Here is an 18,415-nt window from a genome sequence, read left to right as displayed (position 1 = left end):
CACGGTCATTCATCTAGGAACAAAGAGTGTTCAAGATGGGAGCTGTTAATTGGAAAGCAGGTATTCTAAAAATGACATAGGGGTCATGATAGATAACCAGCTGAACATGAGCTCCTAGTGCAACGCCATAATGAAGTGGCATTGATCTTTAGATACATAAGTAAGGGAAAATCAGGTTGGATTAGGGAGGCGGTTTACTTCTGTATACAGCATTAGTAAAACCATTACTGGAATACTATGTCTGGCGATCACACTTCAAAAAGGATGTTGAAAACCTGAAAAGGGTTCAGAAAAGTGCTACAAGAATGATTAGAGGTCTGGAAATCATATATAATAGCAATAGACTAAAGAAGATAAATCTATTTAGTTTATCCAAGAAAAGGTTAGAAGTGACTTGATCATAGGCTACAAGTACCTACACACAGGGAATATATTTCTGATACTAGACAGCTCTTTAACCTAGTGGAAAAAAAGTATAAGACGATCTAATGGTTGGAAGATGAAGCTAGATACATTCTGACTAGAAATAAGGCACAGATTTTTAACAGTGAGAGCTACTAACCATTGCAACAACTTATATATGGATGTGGTGGGTTTTCCATCACTTGAAGTCTTTAACTGAAGACTGGTTGCCTGACTAAAACATATGCCCTGGATCAAAGAAGTTATGGGCTTGATGCAGAAAATGCTGTGTGAGGTCTTTGGCTTGTGTTATGCAGGAGGTCAGGCCAGAGGACCATAATAGTTCCTTCTGGTCTTAAAATCTATGAATCTATGAAATCAGCTAACTTCTAGATGGTGAGGATGGATACTTTGGCTGGTGGTATAAATGGAGGGAAATTGGAGCCAAACACACTCACATTTCCTCATTGCCTTCGTTGCAGTCACCTCACTAGTTGGCTCCAACCCTCAAAATCTCTGGGTTGGAACATCCCACCGCAAGAGCATACATCACACTCCTTTTGGGAGTCCAGCTGAGCAGAGTAACCAGCGTGTCTTTGAAGACAGATCAGAAAGGATGAAGATAGTGCTTCGGGAATGCGAGGATGGTGAAGTATGATAACTAAATGCCCTGCCTTCTTACACATCTTTCTGCCCAGCAGTAGGATTTTGAGATGGTCTTTTTTGTCATTGGATACCAATTTAGGGCAGTTTTTTGGGGGGGGAGGAATTTTTTAATTTTAATTAATAAATTAATGGAGATATCCTATCTCCTAGAACTGGAAGGGACCTTGAAAGGTCATCGAGTCCAGCCCCCTGCCTTCACTAGCAGGACCAAGTACTGATTTTTGCCCCAGATCCCTAAATGGCCCCCTCAAGGATTGAACTCACAACCCTGTGTTTAGCAGGCTAATGCTCAAACCAATGAGCTATCCCTCCCCCAAAGAAAGGGGGACAGAGGAGGGATTAATTGGAGTCCACACTTAATTGTAGCCAGTTATGGCCAGAGAAACATGAGGAGGACTGTATTAGTCAGATTTATGACCTGAAAGAGGGGTAAGAGTTTTGATTCTAATAATATTTTCTTTAATAAAATTGTGGGCATTGGTTTAACCCAGAAACCTGTATCAAGCTTCATTTCCTGACTCGTGCAATGGCCTTGTTAATAGATCCTTTGGCAACTGTTATTCTGGCGTTTACATTAAGATATATATTTCTTTTTGAGTATATGCTCAACTAAGGAAAACAAACATTTTTTGTGGAGACTTGTTTTGTAAGAAATCTATAGATCAGATGATTATGTAAGGAAAAAAATAAAATTAAATTGAAAATTAAAGCAACTTCCCAAGCTGATAATTTCTTGATTCTTCTTGACTCTTTCCATCTCAGGGGTGACAGTCACAGGCGTAGCTTTGCAAGGCTGTTCTTTGTACTGAACCTGGTAAACAGGGTATTAGAAATTATACAGAGAGCTCCAAGTAACGAAAGTATTGTGCTCTGTTAATAGAGATTAAAGAATAATGTAAAGCAATTTACTAGAAAATAGCATTCATTAATGAACACACACTTCTATCCACATGGTACTTAATGCTGATCCTTTTGCAAATTCTCAAATTCATACATTAAGTGTATAATGTTATTTTGATATGAGTAGGTAATTCCCATTAATGTTAATCAAAGCTCAACATTGAGAGAAGATTATATAGTTAAATCGTTAAATAGTCTTTTTGACAAAGTAGAATTAATGCAAACATCATGGATTTATTCATTTAGAACCAAGACATTCAATAAAACAGAGAAAATACAGTATAATGGAAGTAATGAATAAGGGTCGCACATTGCTAATATTCTTCTGGTTTTCCTTAACTCTCCTTATTTCTGGAGGATCCGAAATTGCTGTGGCATGCTTCATTTCTTCTTTGTATTTTATCTGAACAATGGATATTTAAAAAAAGTTACTAACTTAAAGGAGACCTAGAAAAGCACAACAAACATTTTGTAATCCTTCTCCTATGTCTAATGCACAGTTAGGCCTTACATAGTAATATTATATACATTGGAACTTTTAAGAATAATCATATTTATTATTTTTCTAAACAGTAATCATTCTGATTCCTGGTCCACATGGGTGGGATCAGGTTTCACTGAACCCAGCACAGGGCTCATGTGGCAGCCCTGGGCTGTTTGGCCTCGTGCAGCGTGGAAGATTCATCCCATGGCATTGGCTAATTTAAAGGCTGCTTTCCATGGGGTGCTTCATCTTGACGGTGGTGAAAGTGGTAGAATCCCCTACAAATAACCAGCGTATAACTTCAATAAGATCACTACTTGAGAGCACTAAGAGACGCCTCCCCTAGTCTGCCTTAGCTGGTTAGGACAGTACCCCAATGGCAAGCATCAGAATCGTAACAACATGAATCAAAGTGAGATGAGAAGTGATGAAGAAAAAAAGTCACAGGAAAATATAAATTTTCCAAAAATAAATGAAAATTGCCTACCTGTGCTGACATTTCTATGTAATATAGTATGTGACCCCAAATACCACATCAGTATAACAGGGTGATGGGCTGGATGCTTGGGGACAGCCAACCCTGATTACTGAAGGAATTACTCCAGCCCACCTTTGCAGCATTAATGGCTGGATGGGGCCTGATGGAAGACAGCAGATTCCCCCTATAAAGGGCAGCAGGAAGCTGCAGTGAAGGGGAAAAGCTCAGGAAGCTGCAGGGAATGAGAAAGGCTCCTGCAGAGATGACCATGACAGCAGGGAAGTTGAGAAGTAAGAGCTAGAAGGTTGAACTCCAGCCACGAGAAGCCTGGGAGAGACTGCTGAATTTGGAACAAGCTTCAGGAATAAGAGAGAGAAACACTGAAGTGAGGCTTTGAGGGCCAGCATGTACCCTGAGGTTGAATAAATTGAATCTCCAGAAGAGAAGTGTTTTAAATAATTTTGGGTTGTATTTTTGAGGTACTGAGGAACTGAGACTCAGGAACTTCTTTGTGCCAACTAGCAGAGGGCACAGCAGTACACAGAGTTTTACAGGGATGCCCTGGGTCAAGTGTATTCACAATAATTCACCGTATGGTGTCAGGTAAGGTCTTTCCCGACAGCCAATAGCCCACTGGTTATTGTAATCCTTGTAAAATGTAGGTACAGATAATATTTAAAAACTTATGTATCTATACTGAAAATTATGTTCTTAAAGCCTTGAAGTTAAAGGGAGGTCACCAGGAGGTGACATGCCTCAGACAGGTTCTGTTTAGGCAGGGTGTATTAGGTGCTTAGCTCTCTGACTGGTCACTGTGTATTGTGCGTCTCATGATGCAAGTCTATTTGCATACTGAGCCACCAGCTAATCAAGACTGCAAAATCAACAGGAGACTGCAAAATCTATAGGAAGTAACACACAGCACGAGAATATCCAGTTTATTAATAAAGATGAAAGGACAGTTTTGATATTCCAGGGGTTGCAAAGAGATATACAGTGCACTTTACCTAGGGGACAAGCTGACAGCGTGTTTTGTCTCAGGAAAAAAGGATCATGGCCAGGCCTGGCTGAAAAACACTGGAAGGACTTTGGGGTGAACTTTGTTCAATATCATATGAAAGTACCTAGCTATATAAGTCTAGGTTCTAGAACGCAAGTTATGATTTGATTTTATATGTAAACATTTGTTTCCAATATTTCTACTTGCTATCGTTTGAATCTCTTCTCTTTGTTAAATAAACTTTTGCTTGTTTTCACTACACACAGATCTAAGTGCTATGTCTTAAGCAGAGCAGTGATCTGAGGTGAAGCTAGCAAGCTCACATTTACTGCTTCTTTGGGGGCAACAGATCTGTGAATATCATGAATGTCCAGTGGACGTGGGGCTGGACACTCCAGGCAGATGCTGGAGTGTGCCTACCACTATCTGCAGAGAGACAGCTGGGCCTGCCAGGCCTAAAGGGGAGTGCTTGTGTTGCCTGTGGCTGGTGGAGTTGGAGAGCTGACCCCCAGCAGCCACAGACAAGACTTCTTCATGCTAGGGGCAAGTGACAGCAAGGGTAGCCCGGGAGGTGTCACAGGAACCAAGAGGGGAAACAGAAGCGGAGTGATGCAGAGTGACCTCTGGCCACTGGGGGGGGGAGGGGAGAAGGCACACACTAAACAGCTGACCCTGTAATCAGTAAAGTCTGAAATTCTAGTACAATAGATGTTAAAAAATACCCTATTTCCTATGAGAAGCAGATACAAAAAGTACCATACCTCCTGCTATGACTCTATTACTTGCAACAGTTTGCTTTTTATAAAAAAAAAAAAAAAAAGTGTTCAGTTGCTAGAGATGTCATGTAATTGATCAAATTTTTAAGAGTGATCCCAGCAGTCAGTGTGCAAAAATGCACAGACACATGTACGATACAGGTGCCTTTTCTTATTTGGTGATAGCTGACCTCAAATCTTTCTCCAAATTACCACATTTTTTAACTTTTAACTGAAGAGTACATCCTGCTTCTAAGAAGCTGTCATTTTGACAGTTGACTTTCAAATGGTGGTTGGCATGCCTAAGAGTCTGAAGCAGCCATAGCTAAACAATCTCATTTAAAGGACCAATCTCATCAGCTCCACCTGTATAACTTGTCTTCAATAGGCCACAGTCCTCAGTTTTCTCCCAAAGCCTCTTCTGGCACTGTATAGCAAACAACCAGCTAAAGCGTATGAGCTTTGCAGCAACTTTTAAGGGGAAAATGTTTTGTTAATAAGACATTTTTCTAAGTTGCAGGTTGTAGCTGGAATTTATTCTAAAACAGCAATAACGAAAATGGTTAAGGTGTTTGTTTTTTAAAGATGAAATCCTGTCATCATATATTTAATTTTAAAAAGATCTATTTCCCATTAATGATGACACATCCAAATTAAACATTACTTTTGAAGTTGTGTAGCCCCAATACCATGTTAATGTAGCGCATTAAACTTGGAAATCTAATGAAGTGGCATTTGAATAAGGTGAAGGATAGGAAAAGGTAATATTTATAATAAAATGGAAAAAAATGACCACTTTTCTCTGGGGAAGGACAATTAATGTTGCTAACACTTACTGAACTAATATTCTGCTGATTTTTCTTTACTCGTTCCATCTCAGGAGTCTCTTTGACTGCTGTGCCAGAGCCTACTCCCTTCTTATAAAACACCTTCATATACACAAAGAAAAAAATAATTATGAGCCACTTCGGAATGCAAGCATCACTTCTCATAGAAAAGACCTAGGCAATTTTCCAAGTTCTAACCTTGTCTGACTATAACTCAAGAAAAGCAAATACATTAATTTTTCCAAAATCAGCTCAATTATCACTATCTTTCTATACTTTTTTATATCCACGGGTAACCCAGGTAATCTATCATCATCATCCTTTTGATCTCAATTTCTTACAGATTTTCTATTGATAATTTTAACTTTAAATAATAATAGATTTTAGACCAGAACCTGCACATGCTTACACATGTAACATTAAGTTTAAGTAATCTCACTGAAAGCAATGGAAAGACTCACAAAAATAAGCATTTTCAAGATCGTGACTTTATGTTGCCTTTTTCATCCCTAGATCACAAAGTAGTCTAAAAAGGTGGACAAATATTATTATTCATTTACAGACTGTAATATTGAGGTACAGGTTGGTTAAATGGCAAGCTGATTCAGAGCTAGAATCCAAGATCTTCTAGCCACAGGACTACATATTACAACTGAAAACAAAGCTTTTATCTGTAAAAATACCATTCTATTTTTATACTACCTGTCTTTATTCCAATGGTTTTAATAGGGGTCAAAACACAATGCATAAATACAATCAATAAGTCAGGGTATTGAAGGAGACAGTATTCAACAAATCCCAAGAGCTGCCATACTTTAAATAAGCCTCATGTACCACTGCAGATTGCACAACTTTCAGGTAAATTTCATTTGAAAGAAAAATGTCTGGAATTTGAGTAATAGGTGTCGCCAATGTTGCCATTCAATTTAGTATTATTAGGCTATTAGTATAAAACCAAGTTTGACTCATGACTTCACAGAATAAAGCTTTAACATTTAGTATTTCTGGCTTTCCTAAACCAAGACTTATTGAGCTTTCTGGTTTTCCTCAGTAAACATAAATAATGAAGCATAAGTGCAAAACCCACACACAATGTTTCTCTCTCTCTTTAGTAACATGGGAACAATCAGACTGGATAAGACCCTTGGTTTAGTAACCTATCTCTAGCACCAGATGCTGGAAAGTAAGGTGCAAGAAACCCCACAGTAGTCAGACAAGGAATAACCTGTCCTCATGAAAGTCTTATTCTAGACCCTAATAATTAGGGGTGGGCTTAAACTCTGAAGCATGAGACTTTTATATCCTTTCAAAACCTTTATTTTTTAGTATTAATTATAACAACTCTGGATATTCTTGTCATCCATATTGCTAAATTCTGGGTCTCAAAGACATTCTGTGGCAATGAGTTCCACAGTGTAATTACAGATTTTGTGAAAAGCATTCCTTTATTTATGCTAGAATTTTGAATTTACCACCTTTCAATATCATTAGCTGTCACCTTGCTTTTGTCTTATGAGATGAGGAGATCAAAAGCTTCCAGTCTACCTTCTGTTTACTTTTATAATGTCCCCTCTTATTCATCTCCTCTCAATGGCAAACAATCCTCAATCTTTTCAATCTATCTTCATAGGAGAGTTTGTCCATGCACTAAATAATTCTTGCTTCACTCCTCTGAACTCTTAGTTTGGCAATGGCCTTTTGGGGTGGGGTGAACAGTATTACCCAGTATTTCAGATGAGGGTGAAACATGCACATATCTGATTTTTAAGGTAATAAAATTTTCAGCTATGTAGAATTTTACCATGTGAAAAGAGAGACAGCTCACGAGTAAGTTCTTTAAAATTGTTAAAATGCACAAACTTGTTAAAAGGAGGTAAAGAGATTTACATACAGTACTCATTAAACTAAAATATGTTGTTTCTTCCTCCATCACGAGGTATAAAACATATTGGAACATGAATTTTACTATGAAAGAGATGACTGTGCAGTTAAGATCCTACTGTGAATGATCTGACATATCATTTGGAGCAAGTTGCGCTAGGAAAGCACTTCCAGCTGGCAAACAAAAAGAAGCATTGATTTTATCTGCAGAGCTAGCTGTTTGTTTTGTCCTCTTTAGCAGAGAAGGAACTCCGTCTCTTTAACCCTGACAAAGTCCAGGTGTGAGACACTGCCAAACTAATGAGAAACAAATAAAAGTAGGATCAAAGAATGTCCCAATTTTTCTTTAGTGTGGTTGCCTCTAGTACCATCCCTAGTTATTTAGCACTAGATTGCTTAATAACTTACCTTTATTAACCTAAGCTGCACAGGAAAGTAAAAGGTCAGAAGGTGAAGAGAACGAGCCAATAGTATATTAACATATCGTTCCCAGTTATGGGCTGGTTTCACAGAGAGAGGGTGCAGTTAAGAAACAGAGTTCAGAACTTTTATCTCAGAAATAAAGGTATATGCTTTTGTTAAATAATTAGCTAAATATAACGGGCCATTTTTTTTAAAAAGCCACAGTGTTGCAGGCTCATGCTGGCCCTTACAGATTTACTGGAATTTCCTAGGAGGTTCCAGGACTTTGAGGCTTGCCAAAACTCCTCCAAGCAGTGGCAGATTGATTGTATGGCTCTGAGTCCTAACTGGCAGGGGGCTCAAATCCCAATAGAATTTAGACCCACAGATCCACCTGCTGCCCTCTTCCCGCCGACAATTGCTGGGGAAGAGTGGGGCCAGGAGATGGGATTCAGGGAGGGCCTAGCCCAGGTTGCCCTTTTTTACCTTTTGTGTTTGAATTTAGCACATTACTGTTTTATTGTAACATGAGACATAGCGTAAAACATGCCTCCATAATACATTGCACAGCAGTGTTCAAACATGAGGCAACAAACAGCAGCAAGGAGCAAATATGGCAGGCCAAGAACTGAGGCAGCTGGGCCCATCAGCAAATAGTATCAGAAAGCAGTAGGTTCAGTGCTTCAAAATCCCTTCTCTGAAAGGAGAAGAGACTATTCCCAACCGCAGTCACTTGGAGTGGTGGTGATGGCAGGAAGATGCTACACGAGCCTCCACTGCCCAAACCTATCTCAGAGGCCTCTCTTCTCTCCTTTCCCTGGAGGCCCCTGCTTCCACTTCTGATGCTGCAATGTTGAGGGTGATATAGCTAAACTGAACAAAGATTTAGCCACAAGCCTGTTTTTGAAGTGAAATGTAGTTGAGTAGCTAAAATGACGTGCAATACTCAGGAATGTCACCTCTCTGGTCAGATAGTGGTAAAAATTTCAAGCAACATTGTTTACATGTTGAAATTTTGTTGCAATACAACATAGGTTAATTTACAATACCAGCTTTAATAGAATTCCTTTACCTCTAGACAACTGGCTCTTTTTGAGCTAATGATTGGGAAATTAGTACATTAGCCAGCAGACATCCTACTGACCTTTACAAAGGAGTCAGCCGGAATAATAAGTAACTGGACAGTCTTTGGTCACATCAACTAAATTCCCTGTATTCATTTTCTCTTTTGGGAAACCACTATTAGATTAGAAGTACAGTGAGCATTACCTACAGCAGAACTAATGAACATACAAAAGTGAAGAGGACTGAATACATAGGGAACAAAGTGGGAAATTTTAGGAATCTGAGCCATTATGATTTTTATTTAGCGGTAAACTAAAACCTGGATCTAGCATAAAGTAAAAAACCCATCTCTTGTCCAATGTAACATAAAACCATTGAACTAATATTTTTAAGTCAAATGTATTTTGTAACAGGCTCTCTTCTAGTTTTAGACCATAACCATATGACAAAACTTATACTTACAATGGTGCCACTCCAGGTTTCTTCTCCTTTTAATACACAGTTTGTAATAAAGCTATCTTCAGGGGTTGATAAAAAAAATTCTTCGGTTAAAAAATAATTGAGAGTCTTGGTGTGGGTAGCATCATGATTTAGTAATTCAAAATATTAGTGTCAAGTCTAGCAAAGACAGGTGTTCTTTCTAAAAGAAATAGGGATATGGTCTTTGCCATTGCAAAACTATGCATATGAATGAAGGACAATTACTTGAATATTCCCATTTTATGCCAGGACACAAGAGAGCTCATTTCATACTGAACATATGTGAAAAATCACTTCTAAAAGCAGAACTGCTGCTACTCACTGAACTGATGTTTTTCTGAGTATTCTTAATCCTCTCAATTTCTGGAGTATCTGGTATGGTACAGTAGTTACAGAGCATCTTCCCTGCTTCATCTTTGTACATTTTCTGAAAAACACCATTTTACCATGGTCATGTCATCTCTGCTTACGGCTAGAACATCCAAAATGTGTATTCACTCTGATAATGTAAAAGCACGTTAAAATAGTTGTAAATGGTTTAGTCCCAATTAACAGCCCCTTTACACTTCCAGAGTGGTGTAAAGGGACCTTAGGCCTAGTCCACTCTAGGAAATTAGGTTGATGTAACTATGTCGCTTAAGGGGTGTGAAAAATCCACATCTCTAATCAACGCAGTTAAACCAACCTAACCCCTAGTGTAGACTGCTCTAGGTGGATGGGAGAATTTTCCTGTTGACCTAGCTACCACCCTCTCAGAGGGGTGGAGTACCTACGCTGATGGGAGAACCCCTCCCATTGGCATAGCTACTGTCTTCACTGAAACACGCAGCTGCAGTGTTTTAAGTGTAGACAAGCCCTTAGTGTAAATGAAAATCAGGCCCAAAATTAGTTCCACATGTGGCTTCCACATGTAAATATATTTAATATCAGTATGGATTCTTCTAATTAATAAGAGGTAATGCAGCATGCACTGCACAATGTGTGCCTAGGGCACACTCTTGTGAGACACGAAAACACTTACTTTTACTTCATTCTGTACTCACCTGGCTTGCAATTTCAGAAGCTCTTTTGGCTCTTCGTATCTCAGGAGTATCTGTGCCCACTTGCATCCCCTTCCCTTTAATTTCAGTCTCCAGATCTTTCTTGTATTCTTTCTGCAAAAGCCATAACTTCAATAATCCTAAAATCTACAATAATCCTAACCTTTAGTGTAGGTGCTGTTGTACCTGTAATTTGTGTGCTATCTTCAGAGCTATTTTTGTAACACTCATTGGATTCCAAACAATGGACGGTAGCTGTACAATCTAGTTTTTTTGCAAGCTATGCTTAGTTCATTCAACTTTCAACATGACTTTATATATATATATATATGTAATCCCATTGGGGTTTAGAGAGCATGGCCCCTTTAAATTTTTTTCCTGAGAGGGGAAATGATGATTGTTCCAGAAGGAGGAAGCGCTGTTTGAGGATGGGGAGCAGCAGAGAGAGGGGAGATTGACTTGTGTGTGTCTGGAGCTCCAGACAGAAGGGCTGCAGCAAGCTGGCCCTCATGGAGAGAAGGAGCCAAGAACCTGCCTGAAGCCTGGGAGGGACAGAGCGGCCAACTGGGGACACCCCAGGATAGGAGCCAGGAGGAGCACTGTGACAGGGAGGAATCACCTGAGAAGGACAAACCAGAGCTGCATGGGGCCGTGAGTACTGGGGCTTGTGACTTTGCATTGGGAATAAGGAAGGAGGCTGTTAGCTAGTTAAGCGGGAAGGTTGTCGCTCTGTGTGGCTTTGCAGAGAGCAGCAGAAGAGGGCACCAGAGGGGTTTGTTGGGGAAAGTTTACTAGTGCTGACAACGACCAGGAGCACCCACGACTCACCACTGGACTGGAACTTTGCCTAGGACTCCTGAACTCTGTGTGCAGACACATTGCTCGGTGTCTGCTCCTTTCAGACTGTGGTACTACGGGCCCTGTGGGGCCTTGAGTTGAATGCAACCCTGTTTTACCGCTCCCCCTATATTTCCCCGTTTTCCTCCTTTTATCCCTCTGTAAATAAATATTTCCCTGTCCTATATTCATTGTACTATTCTGGTGTGTGTGTGTTCACTCTGGGGGGTTTGGAACAGGTGCCCCTGGGGTGGAAGGGACTTTCCCTGCTGCATTCCTGCGCGCACCTTCTCTTGGCCAGAGCTGCCTGCAGAGCAGACTCCATCTTGCCCACAAGGGCACTAAAGTTACATATATTTAAAAGTCTTATTGTATTTTTCTTTAAATATAATGTACATGTTTCATTCTGTACCCACCTGGCTTGCAATTTTAGAAGCTTTCTGGGCTCGTTGTATCTCAGGGGTATCTGTGCCCACTCGCATCCCCTTCCCTTTAATTTCAGTCTCTAGGTCTTTCTTGTATTCTTTCTGTGAAGAATAGGATTGGCAATACTCAGATGTACAAGAGCCAAAGCTTTATATGGATCCTGCTTTCATCTGTGTGCCTTCATTGAATAGAATCCTTATAATACCAAATGGCTTTTATATTAATAGCATTAGCTCTGTGGGGTATACTACCTACAGTATATCTATACTCCACTTGTTGCCAGCTTAAAACATCCTTTTAAGAATACCGTTATCTAAAATTTCATGCAGCCTTTTATCTCAGTCTCTCTCTTCCATTTTCACAGTCCTGACTGGAGGCTTGTGTAGATATGAATCACTTCCTCTGACTATACAAGATCAAGGCTGCAAGGCCTTAAGCATTTTCCCTATTTCTGCATCCATTTATCATCTAGTCCTAGCCAAACAAGCAGCACCCTATTTTAAGGCCCAAAAGCTAGTCAAGGTAGCAGGTGCAGCTCCTAATCATGGTGCTGATGATGTTAGTAAGTAATGAAACTTTCACCTTTTCCCAGGAGTTGGAATGTGTCACACCAAACTCTAATCAGCCCATGACCATGAATTTTGTGAAACCTAACACATTTGATTCATTACTGTGCTGATTTGTCACAAAGCGGAACTCTTAATAAAGGTAGCTTATTATATTCTGTTGAATTAAAAGCTTCCACCAAATACTGTACTAACCTGGCTTGCAATTTCAGAAGCTTTCGTGGCCCGTTGTATCTCAGGGGTGTCTGTGCCCACTTGCATGCCCCTCCCTTTAATTTCAGTCTTCAGGTCTTTCTTGTATTCTTTCTGTGAAGATACAGTTTCATATAATCAGATGTACTATAACCACATATTTATGGGCCAGATTTTCAAACTAGAGCTCCTTTTTTGTGGACATAACCTTACACCTGAAACGAACTGCCAGGAAACCAAACTGTAGGAGCAAAACTTTGGGAGCTATTTCACAAGTTCAAAACTGCAGCCACAAAAATATGGTCTGAAAATCAGGCCATATAAATAGTAGTGACTATCTTCCAAAGAATTTTTAAAAACTCTGTGGAATGTAATGTAACAAGCTATGTATGGTGTCTTCCCAATACAAGCATAATCTTCCCTTAAAAAAATAATTTATTTATGAAAAGTCTATGGTAGAAATCTAATGAGTACAAAGGTGTTTCCAGTGAGCTCTTGTAGCAAAAAAGTTGTAATTTACCAATTTGATATGAGGTCTTTGCTGAACCACACTCATTAGACAAATGGCAATACTTCTATACATGATCTTTGGTTTTTCAGTTCTATAAATTATAACTATCTGGTAATCATGAATGGCAATGACTATTTCATCTTCATCACACCCAAAGAATATACATCCCTCATTCATAAGCAAATGGAATTAAAATATTGAGGCACTACATATATTGGTTTTAGTTCTACTGTTTGATAAAAGAAGCAAATAAGTTATGCTCTTAGCTATTCCATACTGAGCACTCCTTTCTGTTTTGGTGTTCTTCCACCTACTGAAAACAATCAGATCAAAAATAAATACATTTTCTTTCTTTTCTTGCCCAAGTTATATGGCTCAATGAACATTGACTATACCCTCCTATTAATTAAAAAGGGTTAATCTCTTACATTGTAGGGCACCAAGAGCCTGGGCTAAAAGGCTTTCGCTTCTTGATCTCTTTTTGAGTGGAAGAAATTGATCAGCCTAGTGGTAACATACCCCACTTCTCACCCCACGCTTTTTTCACAAAGGACAAGATAACCTGTGAAAAGGGTTAAGATTGCTTTTCCTCTCCTGTTGAGGATGGACTGGGAGAGGTTTCTTCCTGGCTTCTTCTTTTTAAAAGATTGAGAGGACAGTACTGGGTGATATGTGTATCCTCATTAACTTGAAGCGAGCAGGGCAGGCCCTATGCATCTACACTCACTCTGGTCACAATAAATGGACTTGCATCTGAAGAAGTGAGGTTCTTACCCATGAAAGCTTATGCTCCCAATACTTCTGTTAGTCTCAAAGGTGCCACAGGACCCTCTGTTGCTTTTTAATAAATGTTCCATTTCCCAGAAGGCCATTGACAGAAGCAGGGCTTCAAGTGGATTTAAGTTTACATGATCTCGTGGTAAGCTGTGGATTTGGTGTTAGGGAACTGCCATGTGAACTTGGGCCAGCACTGTAAGTACTAAGGCCCAAATCCTGAAACATGTTCTGTGCAGGCGGACCCCTGCGCCCATCCATGAGCACAGAATAAATTGCAGGCTTAAGGTCCAAGCAACAATGGTTCTTCAGCAACAGCTTTGCATTTGGGAAGTAGCTTTCACAAATATATATTTAATCATTTATATAAATGTAAGTTGCAAGATGTTTGCCAATACGCACCAATATCCAGTTCCAAAAACTAAAATGTTTAATATACAAGATTTTTTTAAAAAACTTCAGCAAATGTTTCTTTAAAAGCCCATTAAACCATATTCGTCTCTCTTTTCAATAGAGCGGAGACTAGTTTTCACTAACTGAAGCAACCAATAAACTGAGAAAAACCCCAATATTTTAAAATGCTTTATCCACTGACCTCGCTAACAATTTCCGATGCTCTTTTTGCTCTCCGAATGTCAGGAATATCTGGAATCAGTATCATTCCTTTCCCCTTTATTTCATTTTCCAGATCTTTTCTATATTCTTTCTGCAAAATATAGGTTCCACCAGTTTCAAAACATACAGTATTTCCATTTAAATTATGCAAAAATGTAGAATATTTTCCAGAGGGTGCACTGTAAAGACTGAACTTTCCACTACATTAACAACCTTCACCAGCAAAACATACCTCATTCAGTATCTGGGCTGCATTTTTCACTCTAATCGAATCCGGAGTATCTTCAAACACTGTCAGTCCTTTTCCTTTCATCCCTTCTTCCAAATCTTTTCTATACTCTTTCTAAGGATTTAAAAAAAAAAATTTCCGCTTTAATTGTGTTCAAGATCTTGAAAAGATATGCCTCTTAAGTATTTGAAGCCTTTCTTTGAAATTTTCTATGAAATATGAATTAGCTGAAGTACATTTATCATAGTTAAAACAGAATTGGAAATTATCAAATCAAAAGGTATGTTGCACCAAAAGTGAAAAGGTTTTAAATTTAGCCTTTTATTTTGCTGTGTGCTCTTGAAAAACGTTCCACCCCTATACAGTACTACCTCATCTGTATAAGGACCTTGGGTTGTAGATCTTCGTATGTATTAATTGCAATAACCTTCGCTTTGTGGGCTTTCCTGTGGATGGCAGCTTTGATAGATTGGTGGCTAGCAAACTACATTTTCAGCCCCATTCTACTAATGGCATCACAATTAGGATAGATGCCCTAAATAACGATAGTAAGAGCTGGTAACCTGCCTATTTGGTAAATTATGTTCCACAAAACTCCCACCATCTGACTTCAATTTCACTCAGACACTGCACTGAGATAGTATCTATCAGCATTTAGCAGCTACTATTGCCATACTATCCAAGTGCTCTATGTAAAATTAAAAGCACAGTGGAGGCTGCTGTGGCCAGCTGGTTCTCCGTCCTCTCCTGTATTCCCAGATGAGCGATGTGAACTGATGACAGGCAGCAAAAAGATGCTTTAATCCAAACTTAAGGTTTTTACTTACGCTCTCTGAACTCCCTTTTAAAAAGAGTGAGTGGGTTAAAAGACATACTGAGATTTTAAGCAAATATTTTTCAGCTGGCTTCTTAAGTAAATGAATTAAAGCTTTCCTTTATTTACTGAATTTCACAGAATTTAGCAAAATACTTTGTCCTTTCATAAGCCCTTTATTTAAGGCAAACAAAAGAGGATACACCCAGCATTAAAGAAGCTTCCCTTTAACATCAGTAAATTATCAGGATCATCTATGATAATCAGGAAGATCCTCCCATTAATATGGGGAATAATTAAATTCTCTCTCTCTCTCTCTCTCTCTCTCTCTCTCCCCCAAAGAAGTTGTGTTTCTACAGAAAGCGGGTCTCATTGTAATAACAGATGTAATCTCTGCTGAGTGCTCTCCACAAGGAGACACCAACAGAAGAGATTGCAACTGAGCAGACACATTGTTTTATTGCCTTTTTAAGACATGAAGTATTCTGAAATGAATGAGGAATTTATTGCCCATTTAAGAAATGAAATAACTGATTTCTCTTACTTTCCTAAACCATGGTGTTTCCTTAAAGTATAAGAAGAACCTTTACATAACAACAAAGCAATATATCCCCGAACGTACAACTTGACAAACAAATGTTAATAATTTGGCTTATCTGATTTTTTTATTTTTTGGAATAGAATTTTGATAATGTGGGGATAACATTATCTGGAACTCAACAGTCTAAACTTGTGCCTAAATGTTGCTTTAATGCTCATATTCTCCTTCCCTTTGACAAACAAAGGATTATTTCTCTGGTGGTGAGGGGTGAGTTTAAAAGGTGAGAGAAAGGAAATCATTTAATGCACTCCATTAAGGAAAAATGCAAACTGACATTTCCTTGGGGAGTAGGCCGACATAATAAGCATGGGAGTGTCTTAAGTGCATACAATGGTGTTGCCAAAGGAAGCTGTATCTTGAACCAAGCTCAAGTAGCATTCGACCCGTTGGGAGGAAATCATTTTACCAGAGGATGAATTGTTTGTAAAGGCATGTTATGTTATCTGACAACATCATACCATCTTAGACCAGGATTTCTTAAGAAAATTTGTAGGTAAACAGGACTGTCTCTTTTTCCAGAGAAAAACTGGGGTGCACTTATTCAGTTATTTAAAAAAAAAATCAAAGCAGGAACCCTTCAAAAGTAGAAGGGTGAAAATGTTTTTAATTTTGGCATCTTCAATTCTGCTTAAATGGATAGGGTAGAAATGTTAATTCTTAATATGACAAATCTAAACACTTCTTTGTTATAATTCAAATTTATGTAGATGATATTGGACAGATTTGACATTTTTTATTCCTAAATACGCATGAAATGAAATTAAAAATACTGATATACTGCTGAATCTGGTCAAACGAATATGTTCAGTATATGGAATTTATCCAGATTAATACTCTGTTCTGATATGAAAACAAAGCTGTCTAATAGTACAAGGAAAGGGACTATTGGTAGGAGGATTTTGAGCAGTGAAAAAAATGTTACAGCATCCACACAGAAATTTGTTTTAGAGGTATCCTAAACCCTTATTTCTACAACATATCAGAAGAAATCTCCTATTTGAGAGTGAAGATTTAATTTACTATTTCATATTAATCTTTCAGAAACGGCACATGAAGAAAGTCAATCAAATATTAAAGCAACAGCTGTAATAAGGAAAATGGTTGGGCAACTTACAAGAAATGCATAAAGCAGACCATGTCATTTATGGTCAGAGCTATATTTTATGGATTTTCATTTTCTTTACTTCGCTGCTTCATATGTGTTGGATGTAACAATTATTTTGATTTAAGTAATATTAAAAAGTCAGTTATACAAAGCTCTTGGTACCCTAATGAATAATTAAAACTGGAGCAGAACTTCAACAGCATTAAAACAATTATTCAAAAGGGAATTCTGCCAGCCACCCAAACACTCCTTTCCACCCCTTCATCATTCTGAGAAGTGTATCTTCAGCCCTTTCCAAAATCCTATCAAACAGACTTTTGTCGTAGCATGCCCAGAAGGTCACCAGATTTGGACTATTTCAGACCATAGGCGGGAGCAAGTTCCAGAGACCTGGAGCCTTCACAAAGAATGCATTTAGGTAACCCTTTCATCAGGAGGAGTTGGGAACAACAAGGGCTGGGTTTAATATCTAGGGGGTTCCTCTTAACAATACAAAATAGAACTGGCCTGACTCCCCACCCAGTAATCTGGGAAAACTAAACGTTGCCCCTGGGAACCTCTAAGAGGCAATACTTCCCCACTCGCAAGCACTGAGTCTATGTACAACAAAATAAAACTTATATTAAAAGGGTAAAGGGACCCAATATTAATTTGAGAAAACATCACAACCACAATTCAAAACTATGTGACCATAGGCAAACACCTATGTGCACACAGTGCATTGGGCAGTGTCTTTTGCCTCAGTTTCTCTCTTTGAGGTGTGAAAGTCCAACAAATTGATGTGCTTTAACACACCACCTCCTCCCTCTGCTGCCCACTCACAGTTGGCTGTCCTTGGTTAGTGAAGACCCAGAGTCCAGGGGTGCATTCTCAGGGGTTCACCTCCCACTCTGGGGCGGGGTGTGTGTGTTAAGCAATGCTTCTGATGCTTCCCCCCTCTGCAACTGACTCACAGCTGCCACTGTCTCTCTTCCACCCCTGACCACTGTCTCTCTGCTGCCATTCTCTGCGACGTCACGTTCTGAGGATACGTCTACACTACCCGCCAGATCGGCAGGCAGTGATCGATCCCCAATCGCTCTGCCATCGACTCTGGAACTCCACCATGGCGAGAGGCGGAAGCGGAGTTGACAGGGGAGCGGTGGCCATCGAGCCCGCGCCGCGAGGACGCGAAGTAAGTGATTCTAAGTCAATCTAAGATACGTCGACTTCAGCTATGCTATTCTCGTAGCTGAAGTTGCGTATCATAGATTGATCCCCCCACCCCCAGTGTAGACCAGGCCTAAGGGTCTACCACTTAACCCAGCTCTCGGTGATTTCAGGAGGCAGTGGGGAATCTCACTGCCAATGCAGTTTCTGTGTAGT

At 39.3% G+C, this 18,415-nt stretch overlaps 1 protein-coding gene across 13 annotated transcripts in view; it reads right to left on the bottom strand.

Moving 5' to 3' along the window:
- NEBL (nebulette) overlaps nucleotides 1–18,415 on the bottom strand; it is a 402,354-nt gene that overhangs the window by 44,146 nt on the left and 339,793 nt on the right. For 8 of the 13 annotated variants that reach the window (XR_004644415.1, XR_004644416.1, XM_034760313.1 and 5 more), the window contains 9 exons: nucleotides 14,534–14,644; nucleotides 14,282–14,392; nucleotides 12,405–12,515; nucleotides 11,634–11,744; nucleotides 10,384–10,494; nucleotides 9,663–9,767; nucleotides 5,522–5,614; nucleotides 2,279–2,371; nucleotides 1,787–1,879 (listed from right to left, as the gene is read on the bottom strand). The exons of 2 other annotated variants lie outside the window; for them this stretch is intronic. Coding sequence is in view for 9 of the 11 variants with exons in the window: in XM_034760313.1 (XP_034616204.1) it covers nucleotides 1,787–1,879; nucleotides 2,279–2,371; nucleotides 5,522–5,614; nucleotides 9,663–9,767; nucleotides 10,384–10,494; nucleotides 11,634–11,744; nucleotides 12,405–12,515; nucleotides 14,282–14,392; nucleotides 14,534–14,644 (939 nt within the window). In the remaining 2 variants the exon portion in view is untranslated. The remainder of the gene's footprint in view (nucleotides 1–1,786; nucleotides 1,880–2,278; nucleotides 2,372–5,521; nucleotides 5,615–9,662; nucleotides 9,768–10,383; nucleotides 10,495–11,633; nucleotides 11,745–12,404; nucleotides 12,516–14,281; nucleotides 14,393–14,533; nucleotides 14,645–18,415) is intronic. 3 more of the 13 variants (XM_034760308.1, XM_034760310.1, XM_034760312.1) reach the window with 3 other exon arrangements.

The sequence above is a fragment of the Trachemys scripta genome, chromosome 2 (genome assembly GCF_013100865.1).
Source record: "Trachemys scripta elegans isolate TJP31775 chromosome 2, CAS_Tse_1.0, whole genome shotgun sequence".
NCBI lineage: Eukaryota > Metazoa > Chordata > Testudines > Emydidae > Trachemys > Trachemys scripta.
Note: the sequence above shows the minus strand (reverse complement) of the source record. Positions and strands in the feature narration are given on the sequence as shown.